Source organism: Paroedura picta, chromosome 15 (genome assembly GCF_049243985.1).
Source record: "Paroedura picta isolate Pp20150507F chromosome 15, Ppicta_v3.0, whole genome shotgun sequence".
Lineage (NCBI taxonomy): Eukaryota > Metazoa > Chordata > Lepidosauria > Squamata > Gekkonidae > Paroedura > Paroedura picta.
This window is the reverse complement of record NC_135383.1, coordinates 16,348,907-16,363,928: the sequence shown is the minus strand read 5'-3', so window position 1 is coordinate 16,363,928 and position 15,022 is coordinate 16,348,907. Positions and strand designations below refer to the sequence as shown.

Here is a 15,022-nt window from a genome sequence, read left to right as displayed (position 1 = left end):
GGGGTGGGACGGGAGACGGGACAGCATGCCACCCGGCCCCCTTGGGACTCGATGCCCTCCCGGTGCCCGTCGCCACCCTCTGGTATGGAGCCGGGGCTCTCCGCGTTCCACAAAGCACTTTGGCAGGAGCTGCCGTTGGATCTTTAAAAGTTTTATTAGCACAGAGTGTCGGTGGGTAACTTGGCCCTCTGGCAGCAGCCTGCTTTGAGATTAATGACATAAAATCTCCTTGGACTCTGTTTTTATTATTTTTTTTTTCTCAAACCATCCGCCATCAAGGGTTTGTTTGCCGAGCTGGGTGGGGTGGGCTGCCTGCCACCACGCCTGGCCTGTGCCCGTCCTGGAGGGTGTCTGACGCTGGCACTGGAAGAAAGCAAGCCTGCTTTTCCAGGAACCCTGCTCTTTCTCAGCTTGATAAGCGTTTAAACGAAACGCCGCTCGATTGGAATTGGCAGGGCATCCTCATTCTTTTGTCTGTCTGTTTATTTTTCCCCTCATCCCTCCACATGTGCGCCGCAGCCTGTAGATGAGGCACCCTGAAGAACCGGAGGCCAGCGGCGGAAGGGGGCCCCGCAAACGCACGCACCCGCGCCCCGGCGGTAGCCGCTGGGGCTCGCCCCCCGAAACGGCCCTTTGGAAAGGAGAGGTCGCCGTTAGTCACGGTCCCCTGGCAGAACGTTCGTCCGCGTTTGAGAAGTACGGCCGCCCAAGCCCCACCCTCTCGCCAGGCACGCTCCTGCCGTTGGGCCTGTGAGCTCAGGGAAGGGGAAGGTCAGGGGGTGGTGCACATTTCCCAGCCGGGCTGAGCATGTGAAGCCGAGCATCTTCCAAATCTCAGCTTCCCTTTTCCTCCCCCGCTGCCAAAGCCAAATGCGGAAAGCGACGCGACCCTCGATTGCCGCATAGATGGGCTTAGAGCAGGGGTAGTCGACCTGTGGCCCTCCAGATGTCCGGGGACTACAATTCCCATGAGTCCCTGCCAGCGAACGCTGGCAGGGGCTCATGGGGAATGTAGTCCACGGACATCTGGAGGACCACAGGTTGACTGCCCCTGGCTTAGAGGACGTGCAGCCCTCTACTCAGAGCCTCGAAGCGAGCCGCCCGCCCGCCCAGCCGCTCCCTCCCTGGCAGAAGCAGAGCAGGCAAAGGGATGCGAATGTACTTAGCTGGCACCGTGCCCGTGACTTGACTAGTCAGTAGCGATCAAAGTTACGGTCTGGCTGGCTCTGAATGCAGCTTGCCAGGGTGGTGCTCTTCACCAGCAGTGTGGTTGGCTGTCTGGGCTGCCCAGGCCAGCAGGACCGAAAGCTCCAAACCGCCAGTAGTGGCTGCAAGCCCAGAGGCACCTCAACCAGGAATGGGAGGGGGGGGAATCCTTGACCTGCAGCCTCTCTCCTTTCCGGGGGCCACCTTCCTTCTCATCCTCAGCTTCTCAACTGGTTCTCTCTCTCTGTCTCTGTCTCTCTTTTTTTTCCCCTCTATCTTTTTTCCATCTCTCCGTCTCTCTCCGTAACAGTTTTTAATAATGTTTTAGTTAGTTCCAGCTTTTTCCCCCTCGATGGATCCCATTGGAAAATACATTTGAAAGGAAACAGTTATACACTTCCCTTCCTTTGAAACTCTGTTGGCACCTTTTCCAGCGCAGTAAACCATACAACATGGATTTTCAAGAGTTTCCAAACACAGACATGCTGGCGTTAAATTTATGAAAAAATATTTTATTCGGCCGTGTACTCGAGTGCGAGTCTCAGAGCTGCTGGTCAAAGTTGAAACCGAAGCCGGCTTGGAATTGCCTCCCTCGCGCTCCCCACTCCCCCCCCCCCGGCCGGCTTGTGAGGAAACGCACTTGCAGTGGCTGACCTGGTCGTGTCGCTGTGGTCAGCGAGGGATGCTTATGGGGGGAGCCTCAGCGGAAAGGCTTGGGCCAGAGGGGACCCCTAGAAGCGCAGCTGAAAGATTGCAATCCTGCAATTTGTGTAAATCGACATAATTCCTCGGTTTGCTCAGTTTGTTTTGTGGTTGTAAGGAGGCAGGAGAGGTCCAGGAAGGAGATCGGTGAGACACCCAAGCTCCACCCCCAGTGTCAGCCTACTGAGACATCGCCTAGTTGTGAGCTTTTTTGGGGAAAAAATTATTTGAGTGCTGTGGCTTTTACAGCAGGCTTTCTCAACCAGGTTTTTCCGAAACCCTGGGGTTTCTTGGCAGCCCTGGAAAGGTTTCCCAAATAGGTGGGGGTTCATTCATTTTTAATGTATATTTGTTAGTTTGTTAAACATTTATTGGGCGATATGATCGTATATGGTCATGTCAAACCACCGCCACCCCTATGGCCAGTGATGGGCCTGGAGGGGATGGGAAGGGGAGGGGCCCTGGGTCGGTGTATGCACAGCTATGCTTCTGCACCATCATGCCACTTCTGGAGTTTCTCGAAGGCTGAACAATGTCCAAGGAGTTTTTCTCAACTTTTTTACCCTGGGGTTAGAATGTCAGGCTGGGAGACCTGAGTTCAAATCCTCCCTCAACCATGGAACTTGTCAAGTGACCTCAGGCCAGTTGCCTTCTCCCAGCCATGACCTGCCGCTGGAGGGTGTTGTGAGAGGAGGGGAGAGCAGCGCATGCAGCTCCTTGAACAGAGGGTGGAATAAGCGTGCGCTCGAATAAATAGGCCTGGGGGAAGTCGTGGTCCGGGTGTGGTCCGTGGTTCTGTGCTCCCTCTAAGTTGCAGCCGTTAATCTGTGCTCCAGAAGCAGCGCAGGCTAACGCAAATGTGTAAAAAGGTGCGCATTCTCAATCCTGGATGAACTCCTCTGGTTCCACTACTGCAGTCGCTGGCAGGAGAGCGTATTTGTGTCACCTGGTTTCGTGCGTCTGTTATAAGCGTCGGATTATACCTCTGTAGGGAGATAAGTAAGAAGGAGGCTCATGGCTTCTTTCCAGTGCAAGAAGAGCGTTTGGACATAGTTGTCCCAAGGGGCGTCTCCTTTTTCCTTCAGACTCTCCCCAGGTGGACATGCTGCTGACGCCTTGGGAAGTGGTCCCTAGCAGGTGGGGCAGGAAGAAGAGCTGTTTTTTCATACCTCACTTCTTTACTACCCAAAGGAGCTTACTATCACGTTCCCTTCCTCTCCCCACCGTGGACGTCCTGTGAGGTAGGTGGGTTTGAGAGAGCTCTGAGAGAACTGGAGCTGGCCTAAGGTCACCCAGCTGACTGCATGTGGAGGAGGAGCCAGGGGATCAAACCCAGTTCTCCAGATTAGATGCCTCCATTCTGAACCCTTACACTATGCTGGCTCTCAGATTAGGGAAGGAGGCAGCCATGCTTTTTGTCTTCCCAGCATCACTGGAAATGCCTTGTGTGGAATTTCCTGCCCAGTCCCAATGTCTCCCCTCAAGAGCCCGCTCAATGTCATGGTTAAGAGTGGCAGTTTGATTCCCTGCTCCTCCACATGCAGCCTGCTGGGTGACGTTGGGCTAGGCACAGTCTTAATAGAGCTGCTCTCTCAGAGCAGTTCTGTCAGAACTCTCTCAGCCCCATTTACATCCCAGGATGGCTCTTGTGGGGAGAGGAAAGGAAGATGATTGTAAGCCGCCTTCAGGTATGAAAGGCAGGGTATAAAAACCAATTATTCTTCAGTTTCTCTCCATCTGGACCACACAGTGACTCATCTTCCAGAGGAAACCCTCGTCTGCCCTTCTCACCGCAGTGCTCCTAGTCAAAGCTGCAAAGACCTAGGGAAGTCAGCCTTGCTTCTGCTGGCCAGTGTTTGTGCAGCAGCAGCAGCTTGTGGATCCTGCTGAGTAACGGAGACTCAAGGGCCTGTATGTTCACTCGTACCTACAGGAATGATGCCCTAACCCCTCCTAGGTTTGCCAGAGCAGAGAGCACTAACAAGGCAATCGTGACCGGTTTCTCAGTGGAACAGGCTTCCCCGGGGGTGGTGGGTTCTCCATCTTTGGAAATGTTTAAACAGAGGCTGGATAGCCATCTGACGGAGAGGCTGATTCTGTGAAAGTTCAAGGGGGTGGCAGGTGACAGTGGATGAGCAGGGTTGTGAGTATCCTGCCTAGTGCAGGGGGTTGGACTAGATGACCCAGGAGGTCCCTTCCAACTCTATGATTCTATGATTCTGTGACCATACTGAAGGAGGTGGAGGACGGGATGCAGTGGGATTGGCCTAGCACTGGAGGAGCGAGAGAGACACCAGCGATCTCCTGGGGGGAAAGGAGATGGATTAGACCCATGTAGCGAAACCAGCAGCTCCAGGGTTTTGCAGCCTGTCCTAAGTCCCACACTTCAAGCACCTGTCCAGATCCTTCTTTTGCCATGTTAACAAGCCTGTGCAGTCACTTCAGCACATGCTGATTATAAGGTGTTGGGGGGCTACCTGCTGTGAGGCCTCTGGCTTCCAAGGTTTCGACACGCATTGCCCACCGTTTTTTTCACGTGTGTCAAAATCACGACTGCTAGGGGCAAAACCAGGAGTTATGTTTTTTTTTTTACGGGTTGGGTTGAAGGACCCAGCTCCCACCTCTGTTAGAACTAATGGGAATGTTCAGGCTGGAGAAAAGGAGGTTGAGAGGGGACATGATAGCCCTCTTTAAGTATTTGAAAGGTTGTCACTTGGAGGAGGGCAGGATGTTGTTTCCGTTGGCTGCAGAGGAAAGGACACACAGTAATGGGTTTAAACTACAACAATATAGGCTAGATATCAGGAAAAAAATTTCACAGTCAGAGTAGATCAGCAGTGGAATAGGCTGCCTATGGAGGTTGTGAGCTCCCCCTCACTGGCAGTCTTCAAGCAAAGGTTGGATACACACTTTTCTTGGATGCTTTAAGATGCTTTGGGCTGATCCTGCATTGAGCAGGAGGTTGGACTAGATGGCCTGTATGGCCCCTTCTAACTCTATGATTGTATTATTCTAATTTCCCAAGGGCTTCTGGGGACCTGAACCGTGGTATGGAGGAAGAGGTTTCTGCCATTCCCTCTGCTCTGTTGTTCTGATTCAAGAAGACCCATTTGGTTCTCAGAAAGCGGGATTCTTTCCTGCTGACTGTGTTCTGTGCTTTGTCTTTTCCCCTGCAAAAGTGCAGCAGAGCATAGCCGTGATCTTGGCTTGACAATGCTAGGAGAGCATGTTCCCCATCTCCCCTCTTTTCCTGCAAACTGTGAGGGGCTAACTGGAGACTCATGAGAGGGGACAGATGAGCATGAGGCTGCTTAATGTATTTAAGCCACAGTGATCCATGCGACAGTCGCCTCCAGGATTGACTTCTGTAATTTGCTCTACTTGGGTCAGCCCTTGTCCTTGACCCGGAAATTGCAGCTGGTGCAGAATGCAGCTGCTAGGGCCCACACTGGAACACCTTGGAGGGCCCATATCTGAATCAAGTTCAAGGATTTGGTATTAACCTTTAAGGCCATCCGTGGTCTGGGCCCCACATACCTGAGAGATTGCCTATCTCCTTTTACACCCCGCAGGGCCTTGTCCTCTGCAGGTGCAAATCTGTTGGTGGTCCCCGGCCCATGAGAAGTACACCTGGTCTCAGCCAGGACCTTCTTGGTTCCTGGCCTCGTCCTGGTGGAATGAGCTGCCAGAAGAGCTAAGGGCCCTGAAGGAGCAGTTTTGCAGGGCTTGCAAGACAGAGCTCTTCCACCAGGCATTTGGTTGAGGCTGCAGTGATTAAATCAGGGGCCCCTCCTCAACTCAGCCAGGACAGCAAGCATCTCCCTCCTTAAGTCCTCCGGGGTACCAGGAATGGCAAAATTGTTGGGGGGGGGGGTGATGAGATTTAGCATTCGCTGTTGGAGTGGGTTAAGATTTTAAGGTGGGGATTGCTTCTAGTTTTTACTGTGGATTGTTGTGGGGGTTTTACCATTGTAACCCGCTGCAAGCCAGCGCTGCTGGGAGCAGTGGGTAAGAAATCGAATAAATAAATTATGGTTTTTGATGCCCTCCGGTCTCCAGATTTGGGGGAGGGAGTCTAGGTTGCAGCTCACTTAGAATGAGGCCAGCAGCATGGGCCAAGTAGGATCCATCCCTCCTTCCTGCTTCAACCGGGCAGCTCTACTCAGCAGCTACCCAAGGTAGCCCACTCTGGCCTACCTGCAGACTGCTAATCGCTTCTTCGATGCGGGCGTTTCCTGCAGATCACTCCGTGGCGGGCGTTGTCTAGAGAAACCCTGCCCCCAAACAGAGCTCCAGGCAGCCCGCCGGCGGTCCTCAGTGAACTGTAGGACCGTCTTTCTGTCCCGCCACATGGGGAAACGGCTTCTCGACATGTTTGGGCTTCAGGGGCCTTTTCAGGAAATTTCTGAGAATAACACATTCTAAAAACGGCAGCCTTTTTCCACAGATACTTCCGGGAAGAGGCCGGGTTAATTTTAGCACCGGTGCCCTTTTCCCGTCCCAGCAGGAAACGCCCTGCAGGCTCGAGGTTCTTCCGCGGAGCAGAGCTGATCTGTCCCTTAGAGGGCAGCCTCCTGGGGAGAGGTGGGCCGGACAGGGTGGAGCCCTGGAGCTGCCCTTAGAATCAGCCCCCGTCTCCCAAGGCCAGCTTCGTTTGTGCTCCACCTTGGGGCGGCCTGTGGGGCTCTCCTGGGCAAGCGCTCGAGGAAGCACAACCTTGCGCGGATCAGCATCCTGCGCAAGTCTCCGGCAGGCCTGCCTGCAGCCTCGGCTGGGAATATGTCATTAATTTTTATACTTTCCCCTGTAAACCGTCGACCCTTTTTATGATGTCAGGAGGGATTCCTTAATTTTGCAGCTGCTTCCTGGTTACGTCAGAGGAGAGCCTCCTGTCCGAGAGCTGGGAGTTGTGCTCCCCGGGTGGGGTGGAGGGGGGTGGGAGAAACAAATGAAGTGTTGAGTATCTAATAGCTTCCATGGGGAGTGCTGCTCCGTTCATGCCCCCCTCCCACCTTCCAGCTTGTCTCACCTTGTCCTCCTTCCCCTTCCCCAAGCATAACCGCATGTGCTCTGAGAAGCGAGGAGGGAGATCTTGACAGCTGCCCCTCCTCCTGCAGGATCCACAGGCGCTGGCCCTGACCACGGGTTGGAGGGGAAGTGTCTGTCTGGGGACCGCAAGGACCAGAGCGCCCCCAGCCACCCCCTGTCAGTCTGCAGGAAGATGCGGGCGTTTGGCAAGGTGTGTTTGGCTGTGGGCTCTTTCTGGGCATGGTCTGCCCCCTGCCATCCATGGGGTCGAGTTGCCAGTCGGGAGGCTTCCCTTAGAATGTCCAAATTGGTGACTTAATGATTTCTCTCCCACTTGAGCGGAGGCCTGTCCAAAGAAGCATCCGGTCCGATCCAGCAGAGTCTCTAAAATCATTAGCAACACATTCTCCAAGTTCGGAAGGCAGAGAGGGCCTCCGTTAACGCTTGACTTTGGAGACTTTCGAAACTTTGTGAGCTCCACAAAGGAAGAGCTCCTGCTCCTTCTCGTAGGCCTGGCCTGTTTCCCCGGGCTGGGTGTTCTGCAGGCCACTGGTTTTGCTTTGCGGCTGAGATAAAGCTGTTAACTTTTCCCCTTCCCGATCTCAGTGGGATGAGGTGGGTTTGCTCCCCGGGAGACATCAGCGGTGAGATCCGGTGACCCCTGGCTCTGTTGGGCTGTTAAGAGACAGCTCCCCGTCCCCACCTGGAGAAGATTTACTTTAATATCTGCTGATGTTTCAGACCTGCTGTAGGGCAGGGTGTTGTTCACAGTTCTTTGACCCTTTGGTCCCAGCTCTCCTGCCTCTCACTGCTGCCCCCAACAAACTCCCTCCCCCCCCCTCCACTTATGCACGGGGGTGGGTGGCGAGTTTGGGTGCATGTCCTCTGAATCACTTGGTGCTGGGCCTGCAGGGAAAGCCTTCCCCCCCCCCCTCCAGCCGAGACTGTCTTGTCCTTCCTCCCACCCAGTTCTGGGGGGTTGCATTCCTCTCCGGTTTGCAGGCCGTCCTCCCGATGCGTCTCCTCGGTGCTCTGAGAGCATCGGTCTCCTCTCTTGCCCACTTCCTGCAGAAGCCCAGCCATCTGGGGCGGGGGGTTGCCGTGCCAGCACCGTCTGGCTGAGCGTGACTCACGAGACAAACACTCCCGAGTGTCTGAGCGGCGATAAGGGCAGCCACTGCTGAGTGCCTCCAGGTGGAGTCAGCTTGCCTCCTCCTGCCTCGTCGGCCTCGCTAGCCGGAGGAAAGGGGTGTCTTTCTCAGCGGCTGCCGGGTCACCGATGAGCCAGAGCTGGCTCCCGGCATTGTATCACTCGACCGGCCTGGCTGCCCTTCAAGCCCTTTCCTCACCAGCAGCAGATCTCTGTGGGCGGGGGGGGGGGAGGTGTCAAGCTGTGGCTGATTCATGGTGAACTCCCCATAGGAGGGTCTACAAGGTGGCTGGCCATTGCCTGCCTCTGCGTGGCGACCCTGGATTTCCTCCGTGGCCTCCCATCCAAGTCCTAAGCAGGGCCCAACCCTGCTTGGGCTTCCGAGATCGGGCTGGTCTGGGCCTCTGCCACGTCCTGCTCCCCAACTCTCAGCCTTCAGGTCAAGCCTTCTTTTTTGACCATCTTCTCAGAATATTTCGCGTACAGGCCGGGGTTCAAGATTGCGCACGGCCTTTGGAGATCCACTCGCTCGGGGAAACGTCCTGCAGGACTCCGGAGGAGGCCCACCAGCCTCGGCAGGACGGCGAAGCGGGAGGAAAGGAACCTCCGGGCGACTCTTCTCCGGCTTGGGTGCTGGCGGGGGGGGGGGGGAGTTGTGGCTGCGAGTGGGACTGGGGTGTCTTCGGATCAACCTGACAGCTCCGCTTTTTGGCTTGAAGAATGCCAGGCTGCACTCTGTAACCCAGTTGGCGGTCCAGGCAGACCTGGGAGCAGAAGCTCTGCCGTTGACATCTCTGCTTCTCCCGCCCCAGTGGACAGCCCGTGCGCCCACACACCTTGCCCTCTGCGTTTCGGAGGCAGCCTTTTCCCTTTGCTTCTCGCGACCTAGCCCCGCTGCCCTCTAGGAGGGTCCGGTGATGGTGTCCAGCACACCCTGGCGGGGAGGGTTGTGTTTATCACTTTTCCTGGAGATTATCTGTTTTAAGCACTCCTTGACAGTTACAATAACAACGGCAGCGCTCTCCGTTTCCCAGCAAAGGACACTCACGGCCGCTGAAAGATGTATCGCGCTAATTAGAAATGCATAACATCCGGCCACATGGCAGCCTTCTCCTGGCCGCTCCATTTCCTGAGCCCCGACACTTTTGACGACAGTTGGTTTATGTTTTCCATGAATATTATGTTCTCCTGGAAACCAAAATGTCTCCCGCTACGTAAGAGAAGCCAGGTAGATTTATGGAGGCCGGAACAGTGCCTGGCACGGGGACAGCAAGCAGGTCCAGATGAGGGACCGTCCAGAGGGCAGGGAGTACGGAGCTTTCCTCTGGGTTCTGCTGGGCTGTCCCTGACCCCACCTTCTGGCCCTCATCGCTGGGCTAAGCGAGGGATGATGGAAGCGGTTCTTGTCAGCTGACCCTCTGGCTCAGTTACACTTGGCCTTGACCTGGGGGAAGCCGGCTAGCCCTCTGCAGTGCACATTTCCGCCATCTCAATTCTTCAGATGGGATTTTGCTTATGGGAGAGTGTCCTGTGCATCTGTAGCAGTTAATCTTTAGCTTTTCTTTCCTTTTTTGCTTGCTAGGGGAGTCCCCTAGCATGTCGAACTCCTGCTTGTCTGCTTTCCAAAAGCCGTACATATTCTGAGCTGGGCTGCAGAGACATCAGGTTGACTTCTGCTGGCTTTAGAGAGCCAGTGTGGTGCAGTGGTTCAGTGGTTCTCCTCTGGCAAGCCGGGTTTGATTCCCCCCTCCTCCACTTGCAGCCAGCTGGGCGGCCTTGGGCTCCTCACAGTCCTTATAGTGCTACTCTGTCAGGTCTCTCAACTTCACCTGCTTCACAGGGTGTCTGTTGTGCGGAGAGGAAGAGAAGGTGAATGTAAGCTGAGTTGACAGTCCTTTGGGCAGAGTAAAGCGGGATCTAAAAACCAATTCTTCTTAGTGCTCTTAAAGAGAGTGGGTGGATGGGCAGCTTCTCTGGCCCAATAACCTTTGGTGCATCTCAGAACCTGATTCACACCCGGCAGGGCACTGTTGGCAACCTTTGGGCTTTCCCACCCTGCCCCGGTGTGTCTTTTTCTTCCTTTTCCTTCCTTCCTTCTTCCCTGTCCTCCTCACCCCTGCTTTTTGCCTGCTGACCATCCAAAATTATAGAGTCCTGGGGAACTCAAAAGCTCGCCTGCTGTTTTGCAAAATGTCGTTCGGCCTTAAAGGAGGGATCGCCTGACAGATGGTTTTAGAATGGCTGCATGGTACAGACAGTGGCCAAGAGTCGCCGTTCAGACCGATGGGTCTTTTGCAGATGCGGGAAATGCAAATATTGATTTTTAAAGTCAAAAAGGATTCATGCAATGCTTTTTTCTGTTTTGAAATGGTTATTGACCTTGTTGCCGCCAGCTCTGCAAGGCTGTAGTTGCGCAGCGAGGTCTGCAAAAAGATGGAATTGACGGGTTGCTCCAGACATTTTGGAAGTTTTGGGGTTTTTTTAAAGAATCTTGCCACTTTCAGGTATCTAGTCTTCATAGCTGCCAAGGTAAGCTTGAAAGCTGCCAAGCAATTTCCAGTAAAAGAAGCAAGCTGGGGGGGGGGGGGGGGGGTTGGCTTCAGCGGTCAAAATAGACATTTACAAAAAATCCATGTGCAGAAGGGGGGGTCCTCTTTTCACTTCTGCCTTCCAACCCCCCACCCCCCGGCGCTTCCATTTCCCCCTGTCTCCACTGCCACCTCTCCATCCTTCCCATGGTACTGTTGGCCAGCTCCATGCGCCAGTTTTTGGTGCTAGTTTGGCTTGCAATCCAACATGCTGCTGGAACGTGTGCTTTCTTTGCACCTATCAGTCTTCAGGTGTAGTCCTTAATGCGTGTGTGATGGTGGTGGGGGGTATTTTTATTTTGTTTTTAAAAACATATATTTTACAAACCTGGGAGTTCCTTGAGTTTCTCTCTCCCCCAAATGGTATTTGTAGCTGGCCATGCTGTCAGTTGTTTTTGTTTTTTTAATCTGACCTTGTGTCTTAGATAAATGGAGGAAGATTTGCTTCATAAAGATGGGGCAGGGGCAGTTCCTTTTCCTGGTGGCTCTCTGGTCAAGCATCCCTCACTCGCTAGCCAGACACACCCCCGGTCATGGCAGTAGGGCGGCATCCAAAGTTGCTTTGCAGCTAGCTGCACTCCTCGCCGTTTGCTGCATTTTGCTTCCACATTGTTCTTCTGTGGAGGTTGAGACCCTGCTGGTACTTATTTACCATATGGTGTATGTAGAGATCGGAGGATTGCCTGGCAGCCAAGCAAGGGACATTCAGAAGTGGTTTGCTATTTTCTGCTCACGCATCATGACTCCTAGTGTTCCTTGGAGGATCTCCCACCTGAATCCCTGGAGGTCTCCCATCCGAACAGTAGCCAATGTTGGCTCTGCGTAGCTTCCAAGATCTCATTAAATTGGTCCTGCCTGGCCTATCCAGGTCAGGGCTCAGCTGGTAGCGCCTTAGTTGGTGACCGCAGGCCGTTCTGTCCTGGGGCCACCCTTTGTTGGCTGGCATCCAGTGCTTTGGACCTCCCGTTTCTCTTTGGTTCCGGAAAGCAGTCCGCGTTCCTTGTTCTTTCAGCACATTCATCACGTCCGGGTGGATTCGGCGCTTCACCAACCGGAGCACCTAGCAGAGCCAGCCCTTCCCAACTGGAACTCCTGCTTGTTCCTCCCAACCAAACACACAGAGGGATGAGGCAGCCAGAGTTGCCCAGAGCCCTTCTTGGAGAGCCATCCTGTCTCCCTCTGGTGTAGTAGCAGCATCCTGCTGCTTGGGTGTGGCAAGAGAGAGAGCATTCTCTTCCACTGGGGGAAGGGGGGGGGCAGAAGCTGACTTCAGTCTTCCCTGTCTCAAGAACTCTCATCTGCCAAGTAGAATTGCCAGCTTCCAGGTGGAGATCTCCCAGAATTACAGCTAGTCTCCAGGTAAAAGAGATCAGCTCCCCTGGAGAAAACAGTTGCTTCGGAAGGCATAGCATTATACCCCACTGAGGTCTTTCCCCTCCCAAACCTTACCCTCGCCAGACTTTTGCAACCCAGAGCTGGCATCCCTGCCACCCAGGCAGCACTCAGCTGGATGAAGTAAGAACCCACGTGGTGTGGCAGCTAGTTCCCAGTTAGGATCGGAGCGACCCAGGTTCGAATCCCTGCTTCCCCATGGAAGGTCAATACATGACTTTGGGTCCCTCGCTGTCTCATCCTGGCTCGTAAGATGACGGTTCTGAGGTTGATCTGGAGGAGGGGAGAACAGCGTTATAAGCCCCTTGTTGTTTCCGTTCGGGAGGAAAAACGGTATAAATGTAAATAAATAAATTAACATTAAATGCAAACATTATTCCTTCATTCCTGCTCTTTCTTATGACACAAGATGTACCTTTTCTTAATAACTGGATCAGACTGAAGTCTGCCTCATCCAGCATTCTTTGCACAGCTGGCATGAGCTAGCCCACCAGAATACAGACACACACACACACGGATTGCTTTCTGTTCTGCCTGGCTGAGTCCTGGTGCTAAACACTCATCTGCTCCTTGCTTTCGCCCACAGAGTGCCTCGCCGAAGACTGCCGCTCAGTGATCCAGGAGCAGGCCACCGCTTTCGGACTCTCCATGTTTGCCATATTAGTCAACCGCTGCACCGTCTTGCTGCAAGAAGCCTCCCTCGGTAAGCAGGGCAGGGGTGGATTCACGCACACGCAGAGAGGCTGGGCTCGGCAGCTTTGCTCTGCTGCTGAGTCCCTGGATTGCTTAGCTGTGCTCGGGAACTTCAGGAGAACTCTGTGGCAGCTTTCTCCCTCAGCGGCCAGCCGGATGTCAAAGAAACAGGCTGTGAGGCCAAGACTCCGCCTTCCGTCTTTGCCTTGCAGCAGCTGGCATTCAGCGGTAGACTGCCTCTGAACACGGTGGCCACATTTAATCAACGTGCCTCATGGTCACTGTCGGAACTCCCTTCCTCCGTGAATTTGTCCACTTCCCTTGTGATGCCGTACACCCTACAGGCCATCACTACAGATTGTGGCAGTGAATCTTGGCACCTGAGCATCAGATTCCTGCAGGCTCACACACACGCACACACACACACTTCTGCTCTCCTGCCTGTTAACAGATAAACGAGCTTCTCTGATCTGGGTGCTTTTCATTCCCAGCTTTGTTTAAATGGAAGGCTGCCCGGGCTCTGCCGCTGTGTGTATTCTGGCCTCCTGCAGCCACACCCCACCCACCCAAGTGCAGGATTTGTTAGTCGATCCAGAGTTCAGCTTGAGTTTTCAAAAGCATTCACAGTACTCTCTAGTTGTTCCAGTCACAAAGATGCCCGGCGAAATCGCCGATGCCAGATTTGAAGGATGGAGGTAGCACAATTAGTATTTAACACTTGCTCGTCCCCATGAATTAGACACAGAAGAAGCAAAGGCGTGCAGATTTGTTTCGTTTATTTAGGCTAAGTTGGTCTGGTTACAGGATTTGTCTTCAGTGCTCATGTCGTGGCATCATGTGCTAGAAGGCAGGGGTAGTCAACCTGTGGTCCTCCAGATGTCCATGGACTACAATTCCCATGAGCCCCTGCCAGCAAACGCGTTTGCTGGCAGGGGCTCATGGGAATTGTAGTCCATGGACATCTGGAGGACCACAGGTTGACTACCCCTGCTAGTGTTTTGTAGACTTCTGGAAACTTGAAAACAGGTGTTGGTGTGTGCATTGAAACCGGAAGCATGCTTCACACTGAGTATTCGAGATTTTTTTTTTCCTGGATCCGCTCCTGGAAGAATGGGCAGTCCAGTTAACATTGCCCCCTGGTGCCCAACCCTCCCTCTTGTCCAGTCACTTGGAGCTCAGAAATGGGACAGAGTTTTCTGGAAAAGGGTAAAGGGCTTCTGGGCTTCCCCTGACCTGTCAAAGCTGTCGTGCTGCCTATTGGAGGCTGAGTGCAAGAGCCTGTGCTTTTCATGCAGAAAGTCCTAGGTTCAATCCCCAGCATCTCCAGTTAAAAAGGATCGGGTAACAGGTGATGAGGAAGGCCTCTACCCAGGACTCTGGAGAGCAGCTGCCAGCCAGAGTAGACAATACCGACCTTGACGGACCAAAGGCCTGGTTCGGGTTAAGGCAGGTTTGTGTGTGTTCATATATGAAGAGTTGTCGTACTCAACACATTGCCTTAACTTTTCAAGCCCTCCTCATCTTTCCTTACAGCACCCAGTTTGGGGAGGGGAGGGGAGGGGTGTCGTTCTTGGTCTTGTGCACTCAGGTTACGCTCTGCCTCAGATGGTTGAGATGAGGATCGGAGAGAGAGAAAGAGGGAGAGGGGGGAGGAGGTGGTGGAGAAGGTTCTGCAGATGGCTGTGAGGAGCTTTGGCTGAGACGTGACCCGTAACAAGGCCTCCCTTTTCTTTCTCTTGGCAGCAGGGCAGCAGGGCAGCTCTGCTGAAGGTGACATCAAAGTCTCCTCCTTGCCACAGGACGTCAAGGAGCTTCTTCCCAGCATCAAGGTCTGGTCGGATTGGATGCTCGGCTACTCAGACACCTGGAATCCCCCGCCCAGCGCTCTGGAGCTGCCTAGATCGTATGTCAGTCCTTCCAGGCCTTGTGCCTCACTCCCTTCCTCCCTCTCGCCTCACCTATCCTTTTGTCCTCTCCCAAAGGCAAGGGCAGTCTGGCTGCCCTGTTGTGTGTCTGCTTGTGTTAGGGGGATCTCTTTGAATCTCTTTTTTATATTTACTTACCTGAATCGCCTTACTCAGATCTCAAAAGCTGAGCAAGGTCAGCTCTGGTTAGGATTAGAATGAGAGAACACCAAGGAAGTCCTGAGCCACTAAGCAGAGGCAGGCAATGGCAAACCCACCTCTGAACATCTCTTGCCTTGAAAACCCTACTGCAAGCGTGGGCAAACTATGGCTCTCCAGATGCCCATGGACTCCAATTC

General features: G+C 53.8%; 1 protein-coding gene across 4 annotated transcripts in view; it reads left to right on the top strand.

Moving 5' to 3' along the window:
* The window catches only part of SMG6 (SMG6 nonsense mediated mRNA decay factor), a 90,086-nt gene that overhangs the window by 30,043 nt on the left and 45,021 nt on the right, over positions 1-15,022 (top strand). For 3 of the 4 annotated variants that reach the window (XM_077312574.1, XM_077312577.1, XM_077312576.1), the window contains exons 11-12: positions 12,653-12,769; positions 14,503-14,662. In XM_077312574.1, coding sequence (XP_077168689.1) covers positions 12,653-12,769; positions 14,503-14,662 — 277 coding nt within the window. The remainder of the gene's footprint in view (positions 1-12,652; positions 12,770-14,502; positions 14,663-15,022) is intronic. The other variant, XM_077312575.1, reaches the window with a different exon arrangement.